The sequence below is a fragment of the Schistocerca nitens genome, chromosome 6 (genome assembly GCF_023898315.1).
Source record: "Schistocerca nitens isolate TAMUIC-IGC-003100 chromosome 6, iqSchNite1.1, whole genome shotgun sequence".
Lineage (NCBI taxonomy): Eukaryota > Metazoa > Arthropoda > Insecta > Orthoptera > Acrididae > Schistocerca > Schistocerca nitens.
Genome location: NC_064619.1, coordinates 621,010,433 through 621,032,172, shown reverse-complemented (window position 1 = coordinate 621,032,172; position 21,740 = coordinate 621,010,433). Strand labels below are relative to the sequence as shown.

Sequence of the window (21,740 nt, the reverse complement as noted above, 5' to 3'; positions counted from 1 at the left end):
TCAGCAGCAGGTACATGGTCTTTTATCCACAAGTCAGACACTTTCAATAAAAAATCATGAAATTGGAGACTCTTATGTTCTGTATTGAAATATTGACTTGTACAGAATGCATTAAATAATGTGCAATTAAACAGGTACATGCAAACCTTTTTTGACCATTTTATAGTTTTTCTATATATAAGGTAATAACTCAAATATTGGTCTGTCCGATCCACTCCTTTCATGTATTTGTTGTAGTCTACTACACTTTCAGGTTTTTTTATTGTGTAATTGGTTTTTCTATATTTTCTTTGAGTGTCAGTCAAAGTGGCACTACGTATTGTAGAGATCATGCATATCGTTTTAGTTTTCGAAGCTCTCCATACCCGTACGAGTACTTCACCTTTCCATCGATGACATGTTTCAAACCCATTGACTTTTGCGTGCTTTAATTTTTCTGGAAACCCTCTATTTTGTCGTATCATTCCACAAACTTGAATTTTCTTTTTGAGTAACTTCTCTGAAAGTTCTACACTGTTATAATAATTATCCATGTAGAGGTGATGCCACTTTCCATAAGAAGGTGTTAACAGTTCCATCACTGTAGTTGCTAAAGGCTGTCCAGGACCAGAATATATCTCGAATAAGGAAATGTATCCCATACTCGAATCACACAGCATCTGAATGAGTATGCCATATTTCCTAATTTCTGACCGATTGTAAACCTTAAAATTTAACCATCCATGCCACAGTATCATTCCTTCATAAATTGAGATGTTTTTGATTGATTTGAGATTAAAAGTTTCTTTAAACTTTTTGGAAAAACAATCTACTACAAATTGCGATTTGTAAAGCTGGCTGGCATTATACGGTTTATAGTTATTGTCATAAAAATGTAAAACTGATAATATTTGTCTGAATCAATTGCGGGACATTGTTCTGTGAAATATCAGATTTGTTGACCAATAATCATCAATCGTTGCTTTGTTTACAGTTCTCATAATGATAGCAAGCCGAAACCATTTTCTAAGTTAGGGTCCTGTAACGTCGACAAATTTGGCATTTTTTTAATCCAGTTTCGTTCTATTCCAATTTTGACTGTAGTACTTGTTGGTTTCGTTGCTAATATATTCAAATAGATCATTCCCAATATATAATTCTATGATGTCCTCGACACTCTGTGTATCTTTGCGAAATATGTTTGGACCCTTATCCCATCGCTGGGTGGGCCACCTGTGGAATACTCCATGCCCTTCACAGACTTATTCTATCCCATTGTTGCTTGGGCCACCTGTAGATGCATTCATGTCACATTCCTGTATCGTGCATCTGTTGCCCACCCTTTGCGAACTCCCTCCCCAACCCCCTCCAGCCTCCTTTCTCACTCACAATGGAAACACCAGGTTGGAATGTCAACAATATTAGAAAAAGGACAGATTGCCACTCACCGTAACCTGCTGTGTTTCAGAGAGGTACAATGGAAAGACTGTTACATATTATAGCTTTCAGCCAAAGCCTTCTTCAGCAAAGAAAACACACATACATTCACCCACGCAAGCACATCTCGTACACACATGACCACTACCACTAGCAGCTCTTTTCCTAATTTAGATTAAAAATTATTGGAGATAATGCATCTCCTTGTCTATTATCAGTTATAACTTCAAAATGCTCTGAAATTCCTGTAGTGATCTTTAATCTACAATACATTTCCTCTAAACACATCTGTGCTAGTCTTATTAACTTTTGTGGGAACTGAAACATTTTCAAGATATAGGTGATTCCACCCTGTATAGGATGTCGTAAACTGGGCCAGTGGTGTGTCAAAAGCCATGGGGAACACAATGCCTCTATGATGGGCATCCATGCATAATGCCACTGGTCCTCAAGGTTGGGGGTTGTGCAGAGGATTACCTCCCTGCTCACACTGGTCAGGAGCCTTGGAATCAGGACCGTCTCAACTGAAATTGGACACTGTGACAGACAATGGACTTCTCCTCTGGAATCTGGATTTTAAGTGGCCTACACAGGCCTGGAAGTGCGCAGAGAATGACCAAGAAATTGCGACTCTCCACCAGATTAGATGGAAGTGTACAGGATTAATCAAGACAAGCAATGTACCTGAATATCCTGTGTGGGGGGGCACACACATCATAAGCTATGCTTACCTGTTAAACAGGCAGATGTGTGAAAGCAGAAAATGTTATTGAACATACTATACCTTTCTTACTCGTTATCACTCATCATAATGAAAAGTACTAATATGTGTGCACAGTCGTGGGCAACTACTAGTAATATTATAAGTGCGAAAGTAGCTCTGTCTGTCACATTCTCATGACTAAACTGTTGAACTGATTTCAATGAAATTTGGTACAGCTGTGTGCGCTGCGTCGTCATTCATTGGGGCAGTTGGGAGAGAAGAAAGATGGAGGTGGGGTGGACATCACGAGCTACGCTTACCCATAAAAGCAGACATGTGAGGGCAGCTTGTGTTATTGCACATACGATAGCTTATTTACTCACCTTCACTCATCATAAAAAAACTACTGAAACATGAGTGCACCTGCAGATAACACTAGTTTCTAATTAAAAATAAAGCACCAAAGAAAAATTTAACCCATTTGAATTCATTTGTCATTCATGAAGGAAGTTCAAAGATTTTTATAGGAGTAATAATGGAAGAAACATCTGCCTTTCCCTCTCACACAGTCAAATGCCCTTAAAATAAATAAATAAATAAATAAAACACGCACTACAAAGGAATTATCCAAATGGGACAGAAATCAACAGATATGATGTACATATGCAGACAAACATATGATTGCAATTATTTCACAAAAACTGGATGATTTATTCAAGAGAAAGGGCTTCAGAAATTGAGAAAGTCAGTAATGCACTAGTCCACCTCTGGCCTTTATGCAATTAGTTATTTGGCTTGACACTGATTGCTAAGAGTTGTTGACTGTCCTACTGAGGGATATTGGGTCAAATTCTGTCCTACTGGCGCATCAGATCATCAAAATCCTGAGCTGGTAGAATGGCTCAATTTGGGAGAGATCCAATGACCTTGATGGCCAATGTATGGTTTGGCAAGCATGAAGACAAGCTGTAGAAACTCTCGTCGTGTCCAGACGGGCATTATCTTGCTGAAATGTAAGCCCAGTATGGCTTTCGATGAAGGGCAAGAAAACGAGGCATAGAATATTGATGTGCCACTGTGCTGCAAGTGTGCCGCGTATGACAAACAGAGGGGTCCTGCTATAAAATGAAATGGCAACCCACACCATCACTCCTGGGTGTCAGGCTATATGATGGACGACAGTCAAGCTGATATCCCACTTTTGTCTGGGGCATCTCCAGACATGTCTTTGCTCATCATCAGGGCTCAATTTGAAGCAGGACTCATCACTGAAGACTATTCTACTTCAGTCAATGAGACTGCAAGCTGAAGTCGTGTCTGGATACCATCCTGACTATCGCACACCGTATAGCACGACAACTAGAAGTGATGGTCTGGGGTGCCATTTCTTTTCATAGCAAGACTCCTTCAGTTGCCATCCGTGGTACCCTTACAGCACAGCAGAATGTCAACAATATTCTATGCCCAATCTTGTCCTTCACTGCAAGCCATTCAGGACTTACATTTCAGCAAAATAAAGCCTGCCTGAACACAGCGAGAGTTTCTACAGTTTGTCTTCATGCTTCCCAAACCCTACCTTGGCCAGCAAGGTCACTGGATCTCTCCACAAGTCAGAATGTTTTGTGCATTATGGGCAGTGTCCTCAAACCAGCTCAGGTCTGTTCCACTCACAAAAGGAGAGAGAGGAAAATGATCAGCTATATGCACCAGTGAGAGCTTTGATTTCACTTATCTTGTCTTGTCTTCTTGGTCCTTGCATGAGGTGTATGTTGGAAGCAGCAGGACTGTTCTGCAATCTGTCATAAATGTTGAATCTCTAAACTTTCTCAATAGTGTTTTGTGAAATGAATATCTTCTTCCCTCCAGCGATTCCCTTAAAAGTTTACAAAGCACTTCTATAATACTAATGTGCTGATGGAACCAATCAGTAACGAATCTAGCAGCATGCCTCTGAACTGCTACAATTTCTTCCTTTAATACTACCCAATGGAGATTCCAAACACAAGCAGTACTCAAGAATGGGTAGCAATAATGTGCTGTACGTGGTATCATTTATACACGAGCTACATTTTCCTAGAATTCTTCCAGTACATCACAGTCAGCCATTCGCCTTCTCTACAACCAACCTTACTCTGTCCTTTAATTATGGATATCTTTTAAGTTGATTAGTTTTCAGAAAACAAACAGGTTACCAGACAGAGGATTTTCTAATGAATGGTGCCATTACTCTTCAAATACTGATTAGCTCATTCGGATTTCACAATTACGCATTCTATTAACAATTTTGGTTAACAGGTTCTTATCCTTCCATGTTAGCTTCTTCCTGACATGAGCCACACAATCAGTATTTCTAACAAGCGAATCAAGGTTTACAGGTTCAATTTCGATTTCTGTAGAAGACAGCACTTCGAACTTGTTGGTTAGGAGGCTAGGTGTACTATCTTGAGGTATTCCTGGTCCCTGTTTCCACTGTAGTGGAAAGTGACAAGCCACTCAACAGTCAAACTGACTGCATGTAGAGGAGATAGTATCCACAGGAGACGATTTTACTTCAAGTACCTTTAGTAGCTATGTCGCATGTCTCTCTGTAGCCCACTCAGCACATCCATTCCCAGCAGCTTCTAGCCTCTTGCAAACAGTCAGGTTGATTTCCAGCTACTGACAAACAGCAACTAACTCATTCCATTCTATGCTCAGAAAAAGCATTCACTATCTACCTGCATTGTGACTGGTGTAATGTTTTTTCAGAAAATTACACAAATAATTTTAACTAAAATTGCTGTTACTCTTTCAACATACGGATCTGTTATGGTGGAAGGATTACAAGTTCCTTGTAAGAACTGAGGTGATCCCCACCAAAGAGAGTGATTTTTCTTTTATAACAGGAGAAAAACATGGGATTAAGTTTACTGATTGAAGTTTATGAACTTTTATTTGTCGAGGTTATGATATTTAACAAACCCACATAACAAACATGAAACTAGCATAAATTTACAACACGTGCAAATAATTTACACGAAGGAACTAAATGGAACATGATATGGAAGTCACAAAATACATGGAGCACACTATTACGACAAAACAATTGACTTCGTTAGAGATATGTTTACTTTGCAACAATGGTCAGGTCTGATAGTCTAGCGGCAAGGAACGTGCTTGGAAACCAAAAGGCTGTAGAACTGAACCCCATTCAGTTTACGGAATATTATGGTCTGCCTTTAACCTAGCTTTCACCTCTCAGCAATTGACCAGGAATGACTTATTTCTTTGCAAAACAATATAAGTACTGATTCCTGGAAGTTTTTAGATGATGGAAATTAACAATTCCTTAAATAGAAACAATAAGTTTTACTCACATAACTCCTGAATATGTTGTAGACAACCAAGTCTCAGAAGTACAGCTAGCAGTGGGACCATAATTGCAGACAGTTTAAGTTCAAGATCTTGTAGTTTACGCACAAGTTGAACTGGATCTGACAGTGAGCAATATGGGAGAACATAATCTTGCAGTGTGTCTGAATCTGGGCTCACCTCCAACTCTTTCATCCGAGACAGAATATTAAAAACTCCTGGAAAAAGACCACAACATTTGACAATTATAATATGTTTCAAAATTGTTGAAAAAGAGGCTGATCACATTGAAATCAGTACATAACTAATTACAAAAATGAAATATTAAAGTTTACATTACAATGGCATGGAGAAAGTGGAAGGGAAAAGGGGAAGGAGGAGCACTAGGAGGGAAAACGAGTGGGGAAAGCAAGAAGCCTCCACATTCCTTTGATGATTCACATAGGATACACTTTTAAATACCATGAAATACACTGAAGTGTGTTCTGGGTAATTTTCATATGTTTGTCTCAATACATCTTCACAATACTTGCAACAGTAGAATAATTCAGAAATATCCACAGTACCTACAGTTACAGTCATTCAATACAGTGTGTAACCACGCACTAGACTGGTAGAGTCATTGTGATTCTTAATAAGTTTCTCATAATGTTTGTTTATTCATTTATTTTTTAACAACTGCAAAGCATTTTCAATACGGTCCCAGTATAGAATATGTGCTGGGATTTAACTGATACACTCACATTGTGGTATGTCATTCAACAACAGAAATAATGATTATTAATGCTAATAGTAAGGTTATTTGCCAATAGCAGTACCAGGAATAAAAGGTTCGGGTCCCTCATACCTATACCAGTTGGTTCTCAAATTCTTACTCAGTTGCTTTATTTATTTACAAAAGACAGGGATTTGCAGATGGGGAATGACAGGTTAAATCATGCAGTATCTATAACATGTATCAGGGTGTAATGTACTACTAAATTAGTAAATTATAATTTTACACACATTGATATAAAAATAACCATCACAATAGGCACAAGAACATGTAAAATTAAACTATTTAATGACACTTGGAGAATGTCTAAATAGTTAATTTTGCATGTTCTTGTGCCTATTGTGATGGTTATTTTTATACCAGTGTGTGTGTGTGTGTGTGTGTGTGTGTGTGTGTGTGTGTATAAACAGGAATTGAAATGCAGCAACTATACACTATACAACACAGCCAATACTGTGTGGATTTAGAAGAGAGCTTTGAAGCAGAACATTTCTATCAGCCACGGTCAGGTAAGTGATAACTGGAGACAGTCGAAAGCTTATGCAAAATAATAATATTCGAGGATACACAGATGCACATAAATTAAGGTAGAATGGTGAGAGTAAGGAAAGAAAGGGAGAATAACAAAGTAATATAGTTCGAATTTTATCAGAGAAAGGTAATGTTGTTGGGGTAGTTCACTGAATACCTGTCAGAGGTTTAGCCAAAGAGAGGAGAGGAAGGATGGAAAGAGGGTAGAGGGTGGTGTGAGGAAGGTGAGTGAGAGGGGAAGGACTGGAGTGGAAATGTGTATTGTTTTCACATAAGAGACTGGTAATGTTAATATCTAGAGATAAATTTCACTATATGGGTTGCCCACAAGTTACACATCTGATTGTTTTCTGTACTTTAAAACATAACACTATGTTAATAAAACAGATACTGAGGAGCTCAGCTATAGCAGTCTCTACATAGTAGGGATTGGTCCTAACAAACTAGTGTCTGGACAAGCAAATGCCACTTACATTCAGCTGCCAACATACATTATGAACACAGATCCACTGAAGGAGTGGTATCTGGTATGTCATAGACACTGTCTTGGAAAATAGAGATGGTTGTGGTTCCTTACTCTGCTGGAACTTGGTCCCAAAAAGGACACTCTTAGCACAATGTTTGTCAGTGTTCAGATTATCAATGTCAACAATTAACACCACACATGTTGGGGGGGGGGGAGGCGGTAGGGGGAGGGACATTAACTTTGCCAAGTGGCACGTGTAAACCATAACAATAGATAACAAATCAGCAGAATGTTGCGACTTTGAACCACATTACACGATAATCTAATAGAACACACAGTGCCAAGTAGTCTGTGAAGGATGTAAAGTTGACACAGTGTTGAATGCCAATATCTCTTCCCACATGTGTGTTAATATGCTAGGATGTCGAAGCCACTGACTGCATACTGACAACTTGCTAGAATCAAAGTTAGACCCTTGTATGTAATGTACATTCTGTGATCAAGCATAATGAGACACTTGATAGATTTTTTGGAAAGCTTATTTCTAACAGGCTTTATACTGTATTTTAAAAATTAGCAAATACTATTGCAAAATTTTATTTCTTGTTGTACACTGTTCACTACTATGTTTTGGCTTTCCAGTTACATTACCATTAAAGCACAGATCACACTGGTGGTAAAACCTATAGGCTGCACAAAAGACAAAGGTAAGATTAGTGAAAGATTCAATACAGATATTGAAATCCAAACGACAAAAAGGAGACAAATAACTGTTAGTCTAATTGAGACTACACACAGACACACACACACCTGTTGACATTTTATATACGAGATTTGGGGGGGGGGGGACAGATGAATCAAATCTCCCATTTTCCATTTGCTTCGGCAAGATCAGTTATTACCATAGCTGCATTACTAATGTCAGAACCTTCTGTTTTCATAAGATACTTGGTTTGTAATGTATGCATAGTAATTACCCTTCTCTCCCTTTTCTCTAGCTTCAATGACAAGCAATGGCCAGAAGTAGTGTGGGCGAAGAGGCAAAGTGTGTAACTTCATGGCTTTAAAAATACCAAGTGCTATTTCCACCTTCTTTGAAGACAGAGCAACCTCAGCAGCAGTAAGCAGAGCACAAGTATTGCGACCAGTGTTTTCCAAGTCCTCGCAGATGCTTACAATGATGGATGTTTCCTGTAATAAAAACATCACATTCATACATGAAATAATTAGGAAGGTGGCACACTTCAAATATTAAACATGAACCTAGAGAATGGATGACAGCAATTCTTCATTTGGTTGTACTTATATTATTTTTAAGCAGAAAAATATAGTTTCATATGATTGACATCAATCCAGCAAAGAGAGAAAGTGCGATATGCAAGAAAATTACATCCAGCTTGTTAGACAAAGTCCTAGTGTTACACGAATCAAGAACTCCTAATCAAGATTTAAAAATTGCTGAGACTGCTGTATCAGTAGCTCATCTGCTCTGTGTTACGGTAACATTATCTGTTTCGTAATCACAATCAATTTGTAAAATTGACAGAGAATCATGCTGTATTTCAACAATATGCACAGACTGCCAAACACATGAAGCACCCACAAGGGGAGGAGGAAACAAAATGAAAACTTCACAGGTTGAGAGGGTATCTGATGTTATTTCAATGATTACAAAAATCAAGTCAAATTTACAAAGAACTAAGCAGTACGAATATCAATACAATGTTCACCTCTCTAGCCCAGATGCGTGGACTGATTCAGTTGAGAAGGCTGTCATTAGCTACTGTATCCTCTCCCAAGGCAAGTCGGCCCACAACTGTCATAACTGGTCCTCGATATTGTGGATACTGGCACTGGGATGGAGTTGACGTCTGAGCTAGCCCCAAATGTATGCTACTGAGGGTAGATCTGTACATCTTGTAAGCTACAGGAGTATCTCAGCACCGCACAGTGTGTTCAGACACGTAGAATGTGTGGACGAGCAGTGTCTGTCGCACGAGAGGCATTTCTTGCCAGGTTGCTGCCATACTCGCCGATGATGGTCACCCAGGGTAGTACTGAACCTCAGCTAACTACTGAACACAATCCAACACAATTCGTCCACAGTCCATGTTTCCCAGTCAAGAGAGCATTTCAATCGCAGAGACGTGGTGTCGACAGCAGTGTAAGCGTGGGACCGTAATTATCTAATCTGGCTGCTGCTGGTCTCCAACTGATGGCACGGGATGACACAGATGTTGCAGAGGGTCCATTACTTTTCCTCTGGTGACAGCTACAGAGGTGACGGGTGTTACAATGTGCTTGGTGCACAGTTCAGCAATCCTCCTTTGTGGTAGTCAGATGCGGTTAACTGGAACCCCGATGCCAAGTATGCCTGCCCTCACATTCTCATGCAGTCCAACAATGGACCGCTGTCACATCCCAATGGCCCACAAATCACAATTTGACCAGCTGGAAAAATGGAAACCCATTATAAAGTCCCTTTCAAACTCTCAAGTGCAAACAGAGAAATCCAGCTCATGGGAAACTCTCAGAAGTTCCTCTTCTCCTAAAGAGTGCTGTAAATTGATCAACATGGTCATAGACAAGAGGTCAATACTATCAAACATTTAAATTTTAATTTTAAAAACAGCTATCATGCTACCATTACACAAAGTAAGAGCAGATTCTCTGGATGCAAAGTGTAGAATGTAACAACAAAATACCAGTGGTTTCTACAACCAATTTTCTTTCTTTGGGCAAGGCATTATGTGCAAACAACACACAGAACAGAACTGAAGCACTTGCCTTTTTCACACAAAGTTCTTACAAAATGAGGCATCCAGCCACAACTCGCAACCTATCTTGTAGCTTTGCTTTGGTCAGTACCTCTGTCCTACATTCCCAACTCTATAGATGCTCTCAAGCATATCATTTGAACTAATACTACTGAGAGAGAAAGCATTGGCAGAGCAGAAGGCATGTCATGGATCGTTCATTCAGCAACATTGCTGCCCACAAAAGACAAGAGTAGAGGCCTGAGTCCCAGTCTGATAGACAGTTAAAAGTTTCACTAAAGCAAAAATGCCACTGCAGACAAAAGAAGTCTGGAAAATAGGAGAGTGGAAGCACATATGAAGCCAAGAAGATCATTCAGAACATGTGCCCAAATAGTTCATTCAGTTACCTAAATAATTCATTTGACAAGAACAGTGCTCTCAAAAAGCCAGGGTCCAGGTTCTTAGTGGTGGACCTGCACACAGTTTAAAGTTCAAGAAATGTCATAACAGTGCACATTCACAACAGTGCATATTCTGTTATAGGATGAAAGGTACATTATGAATACACTGGTGCTTGCTAAACAGATAACTTAATAGGTGATAACTTCTAGTTGCTGCTCAGTTGGATATTATCTACAAGTGAAATGGTACAAATATCATGGCACTCCTTAGGGGAAATGAAAATGTTACGAAACTGCTCAACAACTATAATTAATTAATAGGCACAAATTCATAATAAGATGACATCCCATTCTGTAGACATCTCATATACTTACTTGATTAGTCTTCACAATGTCTTCAATAAAGAAATTACTGTAGTTCTGATAATCTGCATCATTAGGCAAATACTTAAACAGAGTATAAGCTTCTTGCACTTTCCCCAAATGTACAAGATGCGTGGCCAAATTAGCTACATTTGGGGTCATGTTAAGGAGCCCAGATGGAAATATCTGCAACACCTACAAAATCAACAATACAGTTTAACTTTCCTGTAACTGACAGAGCAGTAATATTGGCAAATATAAACTGTAAATTACCACCAAAGAACTGAACCTATTTCTTTTTGACTTGGACAGGTATGTATAAAAAGTAAAACAAAAATGTTACAGGAACTAATGTGGCTCGAAGAACACATTAATTTAACGTGGTGCCAAGTAATGTTGTAGGTAAAAAAGATTGCAATAAAATTAAAATTACAAATGTTAATACAGATTCATCTATTCACTAATTTGTCTTATTTTGTAGATCACATACAAAAGGAAACCTCAAGGATGTGGAACAAGTCAAGTAATACATTAACAAATTACAAGACATCAAAAAAACTTATTCTGTTCATTGTATTAACAATAAACTTTCCCTACAGCACTTAACACTATTCACACTTATGCTACATAAATTTAATCTAGTACGTTGAAAATTTAAAGCTGCTACTTTGGAAAAAACTGCTGCCTTCTTATTTATACAACAGTATTTTTCAAAAAACTGTGTGTACCTGTGTCTGTAAATACTGTGTCCTATTTATGACACATTACTGCTTGTGTCTTCCTGTATGCTGGATGGGGACTCAAACCTGGGACTTACTGTCTTTCTTGTGCAAGTGTTTAACCAACGAATCTATCCAAGTTTGACTCATGACCCGTAATCAGAGCTTTAATTCTGCCAGTACCTCTTCTACTTTCCCAGGCCTAAGTTCTGTTCCAGGACACAGTTTTAAGCTGCCAGGAAGTTTGAAATCAGCATACACTCTGCTGCAGGATGAAAATTCATTCTGGACCTTACTATTGGAAAAGCAGATTACAACAAATACTGCTACTTGCCACGTACCTAAAAGAGTCACACAATCCCTGATTCTAGATATTAATGTAACCTGTAAAAATAATGGCTAATGAGATATGTTTTTAATTTGAGTTTGAACTTACTGAGATTCTGTGATAAGCCACCAAGCTACAACTTGGACATTGGGCACCAGACAACCTCTCTGACTGCGGAGCATGGTAGCTAGGGGAAGGCACTATAGCCAAGCTGCAGTGTGCAATGACTGCAGAGGCGCAGCCCAGCATCACTTACAGCTTGCCAGCTAAGTATGCGATCATTGCCCAACAATCATTCTCATTCTATTCTGACCCCACGTGCTGTTCCTTATGTTTACTGAACTGTCTTTCATATGTCGGCCAAGTGGCATTCCTAACATTGTATCTGTGGTTCACATAGTGCTGTATGGCTGTTAAATACACTTATTCTGTAAGTGGTGTTTGGTATTTTTATGTTGTGAAACAAAACATAACTGATGATTATCCTGGGCATCACAGGCTACCTTACCGGGTGCATCGATGGATGTCATGCTTCAGCAATTCCTAAAGCAGCAGTTAGAAGGGCAGAAATGTCAGGAAGGTTTGTTGTCTGCACACCCACTACTGTTTCCACCATATGGTTAGTCAGCAGAGGAGTAGGGGCCATACAACAAACTGCTCCAGCAGCATTTCGCCATGTTCGAGTAACAGATCCAGATGTGGTCAAATCAGTTTTTCTGTCATTGATGTTGCCTAGTTCGTACCAGCTTTTGGGCAAACTGGCCACACTCACGGAACTAGTGCACCGGACCTTTGACAAAATGTGTGCTTTGTTAACTATCTACTTTCACCGCCACAGCCATGTGATTGCATCCCATGTGAAATTTTACCAGTATCATAAACAGCCTAACCAGCCAAATAATGCATGGGCAGCTGAACTGAAGGGAATCAATAGGAAATGTCATTTAGTGACTCCTGTCAATATTTAATGTGGAAGTGATGAGTACAGACGCGATTATTCAGGTGGCATCAGATAAGGACGTGTGTCAGAAAGCTCTACAAGCAGGGGACCCTTCTGGAAATTGTAAAGTGGTCCCAATCTTTTGATGTTTCCAAGGACATGAACCTGGGTTCATGTGTTGGCAGTCGCATCAGACCTGAAAGAATGGTCCACTCTGGCCAACATGGCCAATGCAGTAACAGTTGTGCACAAACATCATCCTCTGACTCTAGATCATAAACAAGGAAAGAAGTCTCTGCCCCCCCCCCCCCCCCCATCATTTCCATCACGCTCAGACTGTTTTCAAACACATGTCAGAGAAGACTGTCCCAAAATGTGGGCATGGTGGAAGGCATGCCAGGCCAGTCATCTCCCATGTCTGCCGCGCTCTAAACAAGAAACACTCACCTCAAGAAGACCTAATGGATATTAACCCTCCACTTGGTGCACCTGTGTATAAAGTACACAAACCATTGAAAACATTGTCTTGTACCATGCCACTGTTGTTATACATCTGTGAACTCCTACCTGTTTCTTCATTATTGCTTCAGTAACACAGTAATAAGCTGTGTTGTCATATGTCCAAGTGAGCAGCCATAATGTAAAATAAACAGCAAGCCATGCGAGAAAAAAATTACAATCCATGCAAGAACATGATCAAGATAATGAGCTAGCAGCATACTCACATAATGAGGCAGCTGTCTGAGATAATTAGTGATCGAATAGGCAGTTGGCTGAGATCTGATGCAGCTGCTTTGTTTAATCCTTTGAGAGGGTCATTACTGTACAGTAACACTTGTACGCGGCAAGAGAGGGATATAATGAAATTTTATTTTATTATTTAATTAAACAGTGCTTTAGCCCATACAATGTAAGTTATTATAACATTGTTGACTAAAACTAAGATTACAGTGTGATTTTGCTCATATATGCTTTCCTTGTAACATAAAGACAGCTATTCTTTACATGCGTACAAAATAAAATGTATGCCCAGTTTTGTTACAAAAACAGTGTGCCCAAGCGGCTTTTCGCAGATGATGCTGTCGTATACAGAGAAGTTGCAGCATTAGAAAATTGCAGCGAAATGCAGGAAGATCTGCAGCTGATAGGCATTTGGTGCAGGGAGTGGCAACTGACCCTTAACATAGGCTAATGTAATGTATTGCGAATACATGGAAAGAAGGATCCTTTATTGTATGATTATATGATAGCGGAACAAACACTGGTAGCAGTTACTTCTGTAAAATATCTGGGTATGCGTACGGAATGATTTGAAGTGGAATGATCATATAAAATTAATTGTTGGTAAGGTGGGTGCCAGGTTGAGATTCATTGGGAGAGTCCTTAGAAAATGTTGGGAGAGTCCTTAGAAAATATAGTCCATCAACAAAGGAGGTGGCTTACAAAACACTCGTTCGCCCTATACTTGAGTACTGTTCATCAGTGTGGGATCTGTACCAGGTCGGGTTGACAGAGGAGATAGAGAAGATCCAAAGAAGAGCGGCTCGTTTTGTCATAGGGTTATTTGGTAAGCGTGATAGCGTTATGGAGATGTTTGGCAAACTCAAGTGGCAGACTCTGCAAGAGAGGCGCTCTGCATCACAGTGTAGCTTGCTGTCCAGGTTTTGAGACGGTGCGTTTCTGGATGAGGTATCGAATATATTGCTTCCCCTTACTTATACCTCCCGAGGAGATCACGAATGTAAACTCAGAGAGATTCGAGTGCGCACGGAGGCTTTCTGGGAGTTGTTCTTCCCGTGAACCATACGCGACGAACAGGAAAGGGAGGTAATGACAGTGGCATGTAAAGTGCCCTCCGCCACACACCATTGGGTGGCTTGCGGAGTATAAATGTAGATGTAGATGTTATTGTGCTTTCATTTGAATCTTGCACCCCAGTTGGGTTCTATCAGAAACTGTTCATCACGCTGACTTTGTGCAATATACAAGTTCAGCTACAGATTGACATTAATGCCTCTGCATCCCTGTTGGATTTTTAAAATTTGTCCAACTGGGGGCACTGCCCCTTTGCTCTACAGCTTGCTGTTCAGCGGCATGTAACAAACAAAACATTCCACTTGCTGGACAAACCATGATAATGGCAAAGTACAAAACTGTTGTACAGTGCCTTTCTTGTCACAGCACAGACACACAGCTATAAAGGTATGCATTTTAGAGTCCATATTTACTAGCCTGTTTTTTTCTTGTTTTGGTCCATACCAATACTCTGAAAATTTGTAGATATTGTTCCAGTGCACCCTATTTGTATAGAGGAACATGACCTTTGAATCACACTGTACAGTTTGTTTCTGAATATTCAATAATATAAGGGGCGTTCAAATGAAACGAGCCAGAGGCATAATTACAGAAACCAGTACCTGTATGTTAGAAGTTTTGACCCTGGCTGTTGAGACACTTGTCCCACTGTGACACAAGGTGGTGAATGTCTGTCTCATAAAATTCCCAGGGCTGCAATGTTAACCAGTTCTGCACATACAGCTGGACATCGTCATCCAAGGTGAATCATTTGCCCCTATGCTGACATTCTTCTTTGACCAAGATGGCCCCCTTCTGATTCACTTCCTGCAGTACAGGACAAAAGTGAATACCCAGCATTACTCGCAAACCTTGACCACCCTTCGCCAAGCGACCAAATCAAAACAACCAGGCAATCTCACCTGTGGGGTCATTCTGCTCCACGACAACTCAAAGCCTCATACGGCCAACACAGTCGTCACGCTCCTACAGAAATTCAAATGGGAGGTTCTCGGCCACCCTCCATACTGTAGAGGACAATGGGTTATTTTTAGGAAATATGGTGTGAAACCGTGATTTTGTGTGTTTCAGTGCGCAATGTGCCAGCCTTACGGCAAACAGCGGATGAAGGCTGGCCGGCACCTTATGCAGGTGACACAGTTTTGCAACGAGCATCGGTATGTGTGTACATGCACAGCAGCCATCAGAACGCAGCATTAGCAGAATTAAGCAGGCGTGGGTCGCGTGTGGCGCGGTTGCATTAGACAACTCATCGAGAACCTTCCAATAAACAAGCCACCACATAACCAGCATCTGCACTATTTAAGGGCATCAGAGGTGGGCGTCGGCAGTCGATTCGACCGACTGGGCGTCCGGTCGCTGTCACATCATCGTCATCAGTGACACTGTCTCCGAGGACTGGTCGGCAGGGGGGCGTTGCCGCTGCTGCATCAGTGTCTCCCAGTGTCGTCACGAGCCGCCCCGTCTGCGAGCTGGGCCGCACCTCGTGCTGCTAACCACCTATTGCCTGCGCAGTCGCTGAACGAGCACGGCGTCGCGTTTCCCGGACTGCGTGCATCAGCTCGTCCCCACCACTACACGAGCGGTGGGGCTGAGCTACCGGAAAATGTATTGGAAGAACCAACAATAAAGAGGAAAAATCGCCAAAAACTGCCACCTTCTTCTACCCAGCCTCGCCCTACAACCCCGACCACGTCACCCGCTCCGGTGATCCCATTACAAGTGGTGTCAGTCAGGCAACCTGCGCATCACACACTCCTGTTACAATTGGTAGTGGTTTTTTCCCTGGATTTGGAGGAAATTGTGGCTGGTAATCGACGAGGAAAAGTAACACCTGAGAAGGGCAACAATGGATCAGAAACTCGGGCAACATGACAAGTAAGTGCCAATTTTTTGTTTGGTGGTTTGTCTGAACCGGTAGCATAGTCCATTTTCCCTTCCTGTTCTTCTTTCTGGGCTTACTGAAGTCTTGATTCGATAGCTGGTAGTGATGGAGCAGTCTGTGTCAGTTGAGGTGGTTATTCAACAGCTACTTGAGCGAGTGTCGTAATTAGAGATAGAGCTTACTCGGTCTAAAGAAGCGAGCAAAGTACGGTTTCCTGTTAATGCAGTAATTCTTGACACTAACACTGCATCTTTGGTCACCCCTTTCTCGGGAAAAGCTGGGGAGGATGTTATGATTTTTTTTGAGAACCTTAGCACGGCCGCTATATTGGGAAATTGGGGTGCAGAAACACTTTTGCATGTGGCTAAGTTGAAAGTAACTGGGGATGCCAGAGTGTACGTTACATGCCACGAAGAATTAAGGGATGCTCGGACATTTGAAGTATTCAAAAAAGGGTTGCTGGAAAGGTATCGGAGGAAAAATACGTCTAGATATTATCGGGAACAATTGAATAGAATGTATCAAAGGAATGGGGGATCAATAGAAGCTTTTGTAGATCAAATTCGAAAAATTAATGTTAACACCTATGAGCTAACTGATTCCGATAGGGTTAATGAAGCCATTCTGCAGGAAGCTGAGCAGAGGGCACTAGACTCATTTTTGTTGTGAATACAACCCGAAACCTCCCGCAAGATTAGGATGGAATTCCCTCTCAATGAGGCAGTCGAAATTGCTGTGGTGTTAGAGGAAGTTGAAACAGTAACAAAGATGCGGGACAGGAAAGCAGTGTTTAATGCAGAAATAAAATGTTTCTGATGTGGTCGGATGGGACACATTAGACATGATTGCAAGGAAGTGCAGTGCAGGAAATGCATAGACATTGGGGTCATATGGAGCGTAACTGCAATGGGTCCTGGCAGAAACATGATAGTAAACCGCAAGGTGGGCCTCACCCCCCCCCAGTTAAACGGGGCAGGGGGTGGTGGTCCACTGTGCAACACCCCCGGTAAGGATTAATGCTAGTGCAGAATCAGTGGCAGACTTTTTTCTGACCAGCTTGGTGAGGGGCAGACAGTGCAAATTTTTATTGGATACCAGGTCTCAGGTAACCGTGGTGAGTAGAAGTGTACTCGGTAAAGTAGAATTTAAAACCACCACGCTGGGCGTTAAGTGGCGTGGGTGGGGGACAGGTGAAGTCACTCGGATCAGCGGTGTTAAACTTCCAAGTGGAAATGAGGAACTTCCAGGTGAAGGTAGAAGTTCTTCCAGTTGTTGGCAGAAGCTATGATGTCACACTCGAATTGGATTTCCTGGTTGCGCATCATGCAAAAGTTAACCTGGAATGGCGTACAGCATAACTGGATGGAATACAATTTTGCCTAGGTTCTGCGTCCGAAAAACCATTACTGTCACAAGGAACTGCCCAGACGTCGGGTGGACCACCTAAACTGTGTACAAGGTCCCTTATGGTTAACTCGTGGGATACTATACCGAAGGGTACAGGGAAAATAATCTGGGCAGATGTTGGAGTTAGCATGCCGGGTTTTTTATGCACCGTAGCGTGTCCTACGTGAGGTTATATAGAAGGAAAAAAGGTTGTGCCTGTCATTATTGATAATTTTGGCCTTAAAGAGGTGCAGTTAGCACAGGGTACCGTAATAGCGAATCTGGAGATAATAGGGGAAGATGGACTGGATAAGGATTTCGCAGCAGATTACACAATGCCGGGAGAGTCTGTCAACTGGTCCGCACTGAGGGGTAAAGTAGCACATTTAGAAGGGCAAGACAGAGAAGTCATGGAGAACCTTTTGATGGAATATAAAGAGTTATTTAATGCTCATGGTCCACTGCCCGGCACACCGTTAGTTCAGCATTACATCCACACTGGGAATGAAGCACCGGTGTATAAGTCGTGTTCCAAAAAGTTTGCAGCCTGTCATGGAAGAATTTATTAATCAACAGCTTAGGGATGGGATAATAGAAACCAGTAGTAGTCCCTGGTCCGCTCCTGTCGTAATAGTGGGTAAAAAAATCACCTGATGGGGGCAAGGCATATCGTTTTTGTTGTGATTATCATTTCCTGAATCAAAAAACTGTATCGGATGCATACCCAATGCCTAATATCACCGAAACTCTGGAAATTTGGGTCAGTGTCGGTACTTCATGACCTAGGATCTTCAAAGCGGGTAAAACCAGTTGGAGGTCGCCCTGGAAGACCGACCGAAGACAGCTTTTTCAACACCTAGAGGTCATTTTCAGTATCAGTGAATGCCTTCCGGACTCAAAAATGCTCCGGCAACCTTCCAACGGTTACTAGATAGCGTGTTACGAAGGCTGAAACCTAATCAGTGTATGATATATTTGGATGACATAATTGTTTTCTCAAAGGACATGCAAGAATGTGGAAAAATGTCATTGTTGGAAGAAGTCCGATATTCAGGTCATATTATAGGAAAGGAGGGTGTCCGCACGGATCCAAAACTTGTAGAGGCGGTAATGAATTTTCCGACACCTACAAAAGTAAAAGAGTTGCAGACTTATTTAGGTCTCGCCAATTTTTACAGGAGGTATATTCCAAAATTTGGGCAAATTGCAAGGCCCCTCACGCAGTTGTTGAAGAAGGGAGCAAAATTTCACTGGTCAGCAGAATGTGAAGAGGCTTATCAAAAGTTAAAAAATTTGTTAATATCTAGTCCGGTTTTGGCTTTTCAGATTTTAGTAGACAGTTTATATTATCTTGTGACTATAGCAATTTTGCTTTGGGTATTGTATCATCTCAGGAAATAGATGGGCAAGAACACCCAATAGCATATGCTTCCAGACAGCTAAACAATGCAGAAAAAAATTACTCAACAACCAAGAAGGAGTTATTGGCATTAATTTTCGGAATAACCTATTTCAGGTGTTATTGGTATGGACGACGTTTCAAGGTGATTACTGACCATGCAGCACTTAAGTGGTTGTTAGGGCTTAAAGACCCAATGAGTAGATTAACTAAGTGGGCTTTGTGTCTTAGTGAGTACGATTTTGAAGTGATTCATCGACCGGGTAAATCGCACAGAAACGCGGATGGTCTGAGCCGTAAAGTATGCACCATGGAATGCACAGGAATAAATGAGAACGAATGGGTGGAGGCACAAACCGCCGACACAGATTATCAACGATATACCTCGCAGCGACAGTTCATTGTGGAAGACGGGATATTGTACCGTAAAACCAGGAACGGTCCACGCATAGTCGTACCAGAAAAATTGCGAAGTGAAATTTTAAGGCAAGCACATGATTCAATGTTTTCTGGTCATTCAGGTCAAAGATCAACGGAAAGGAGGGTAGCACAGAGTTATTGGTGGTCAACGCGTAGGCAAGATGTCGATCAGTACGTAAAGAACTGCATTCCATGTGCTCAACGGGCGGAATTGAGTCATCAGAAAATTGTGTTGCAACGACTACCGGAAGCAGATAGACCTCTCCAATTACTTGCCGTAGACATCTTAGGACCATTTATGCAAACACCAGCGGGTAATCGCTATGTTTTAACAATAATAGATCATTTTTCGCGCTATGTGTCTATGACAGCTATTCCGGACCAGCAAGCCGAAACAGTGGCTCACGCCATAGTACATCAAATGGATATTGAAATTCGGAACACCTGAAACTATAATTACAGATAAGGGTCAAACTTTATGTCCGATTTGATGAAACAGTTATGCAAGTTGTTGCATGTAAATAAATTGAGAATGAGCGCGTAACACCCGCAGCTAATGGTCGGACCGAGAGAGTTCATCGTACAATAGCTAAGTTATTATGTAAATTCTCAACACAACAATTGGGATACCCTATTGGCATTTGTAAATGCAGCGTATAACTCAAAAGTGCATGAAAGTACAGGATTGTCTCCATATGAAGTAGGCATACTGTTCAGTCGGAAGATGCCATCTCCGTTTGAATTGCTCAAGACCCCACCAGTAACCGATATTTCGGCTGTTAAGGATTTATCCACAAAGTTGAAAACAATCTGGCGGCAGGTGAAAAAAATGAACACTAAAGCGTTAGAGAGACAGTAGAAAGTTCACAATAGAAAGGTGGCTTTACCCAAATATCATTTAGGACAATGGGTGATGATGACTAATCCGTATGTGCCAAAAGGCAAAACGAAAAAATTTGTATCCCGTTATCAAGGTCCTTTCCAGGTAATCGAGATGACATCGCTGGTGAATGTAAAATTACAGCTTCCAACTCACCCTACTATTGCGCATGTGAGCCAAATTAGGCCTTTCAAGGGGAATTTTGAGGAACTTCCTTCATTGTCTGCAGTAACTTCTAGTGGAGAGAAAGATGAATCTAAGAAAAAGAATAAGAAAGGAGTAGATAAACAAGAGAACCAAGTTAATTGTGGAAGCGATCAGACATGCTATTATGCTCTTAGGCCACACGTAAAAAGGAAGAGCTAGTGTGAGTTGTTTTTCTTTTGTTTCTCAGAAGGCGTGACGTTCGGGTAAGACCAGCAGTTCCAATGACATGGGTTGCGCTGAAGAAGGAAGAGGGAATGTGTGCACTATCTCTCAGCATAGTTATTCTGTTTTGCTGTTGCAACTTAGCTGAAGCCTTGAAGGTACATCCTATATCAAGTGGTGTTTTGTTCTCGTGACAAGTGGACATAATTATGTCTGGACATCAATGGACCTTAAGGGTGGACTGTAATATTTGGGCGGTTGAAGACGAAATCCCGTAAATTAGAGGATACATTTAATGAACTTCATTCCATGGTGGCTAATCAGTCAAGGTTTAGTGACACATAGGGGGAATATCAGCTACTACAATCAGTTTTTGCACGCAATGCGTGGGCACCTAACTCCAGTACTGTTACCTTCGGAACAACTTCGGGAAGGATTACGGAAAGTTCAATCGGAATTGCCCACATCCCTGGAGCCACTGACGACATTAACAGATGAACACTTATCCCTGTACTACAAAATGGCCACTGTTACCAGTACGTGGATGGGTACCCTGCTGAGAATTCATATCATAATACCACTAACATGTAAGGATTGTAAATTTGAATGTTCCTTGCATACGTACCCAGTGAAGGGGGAAATTTTGCAGAAATTCGTAGAATTAACCGTACGGGAAATACTGTTAGTGGCACAAAGCTCATGCATTCCTCACTGCACAATACTTGCTGCATTGTCGAACAGGTCTAATTACCATCTGCCCCACGAAATTGTCACACACTGTTCCCAAATCTTGTGAGTATCCTCTATTCCGCTCTCAAGAACCAGTTGCGGAGT

At 41.2% G+C, this 21,740-nt stretch overlaps 1 protein-coding gene across 3 annotated transcripts in view; it reads right to left on the bottom strand.

Moving 5' to 3' along the window:
* Positions 1–21,740, bottom strand: part of LOC126262847 (leucine-rich PPR motif-containing protein, mitochondrial) — a 165,590-nt gene that overhangs the window by 82,755 nt on the left and 61,095 nt on the right. For all 3 annotated transcript variants that reach the window (XM_049959713.1, XM_049959715.1, XM_049959714.1), the window contains exons 6-8: positions 10,778–10,960; positions 8,220–8,433; positions 5,476–5,688 (exon numbers count right to left, since the gene is read on the bottom strand). In XM_049959713.1, coding sequence (XP_049815670.1) covers positions 5,476–5,688; positions 8,220–8,433; positions 10,778–10,960 — 610 coding nt within the window. The remainder of the gene's footprint in view (positions 1–5,475; positions 5,689–8,219; positions 8,434–10,777; positions 10,961–21,740) is intronic.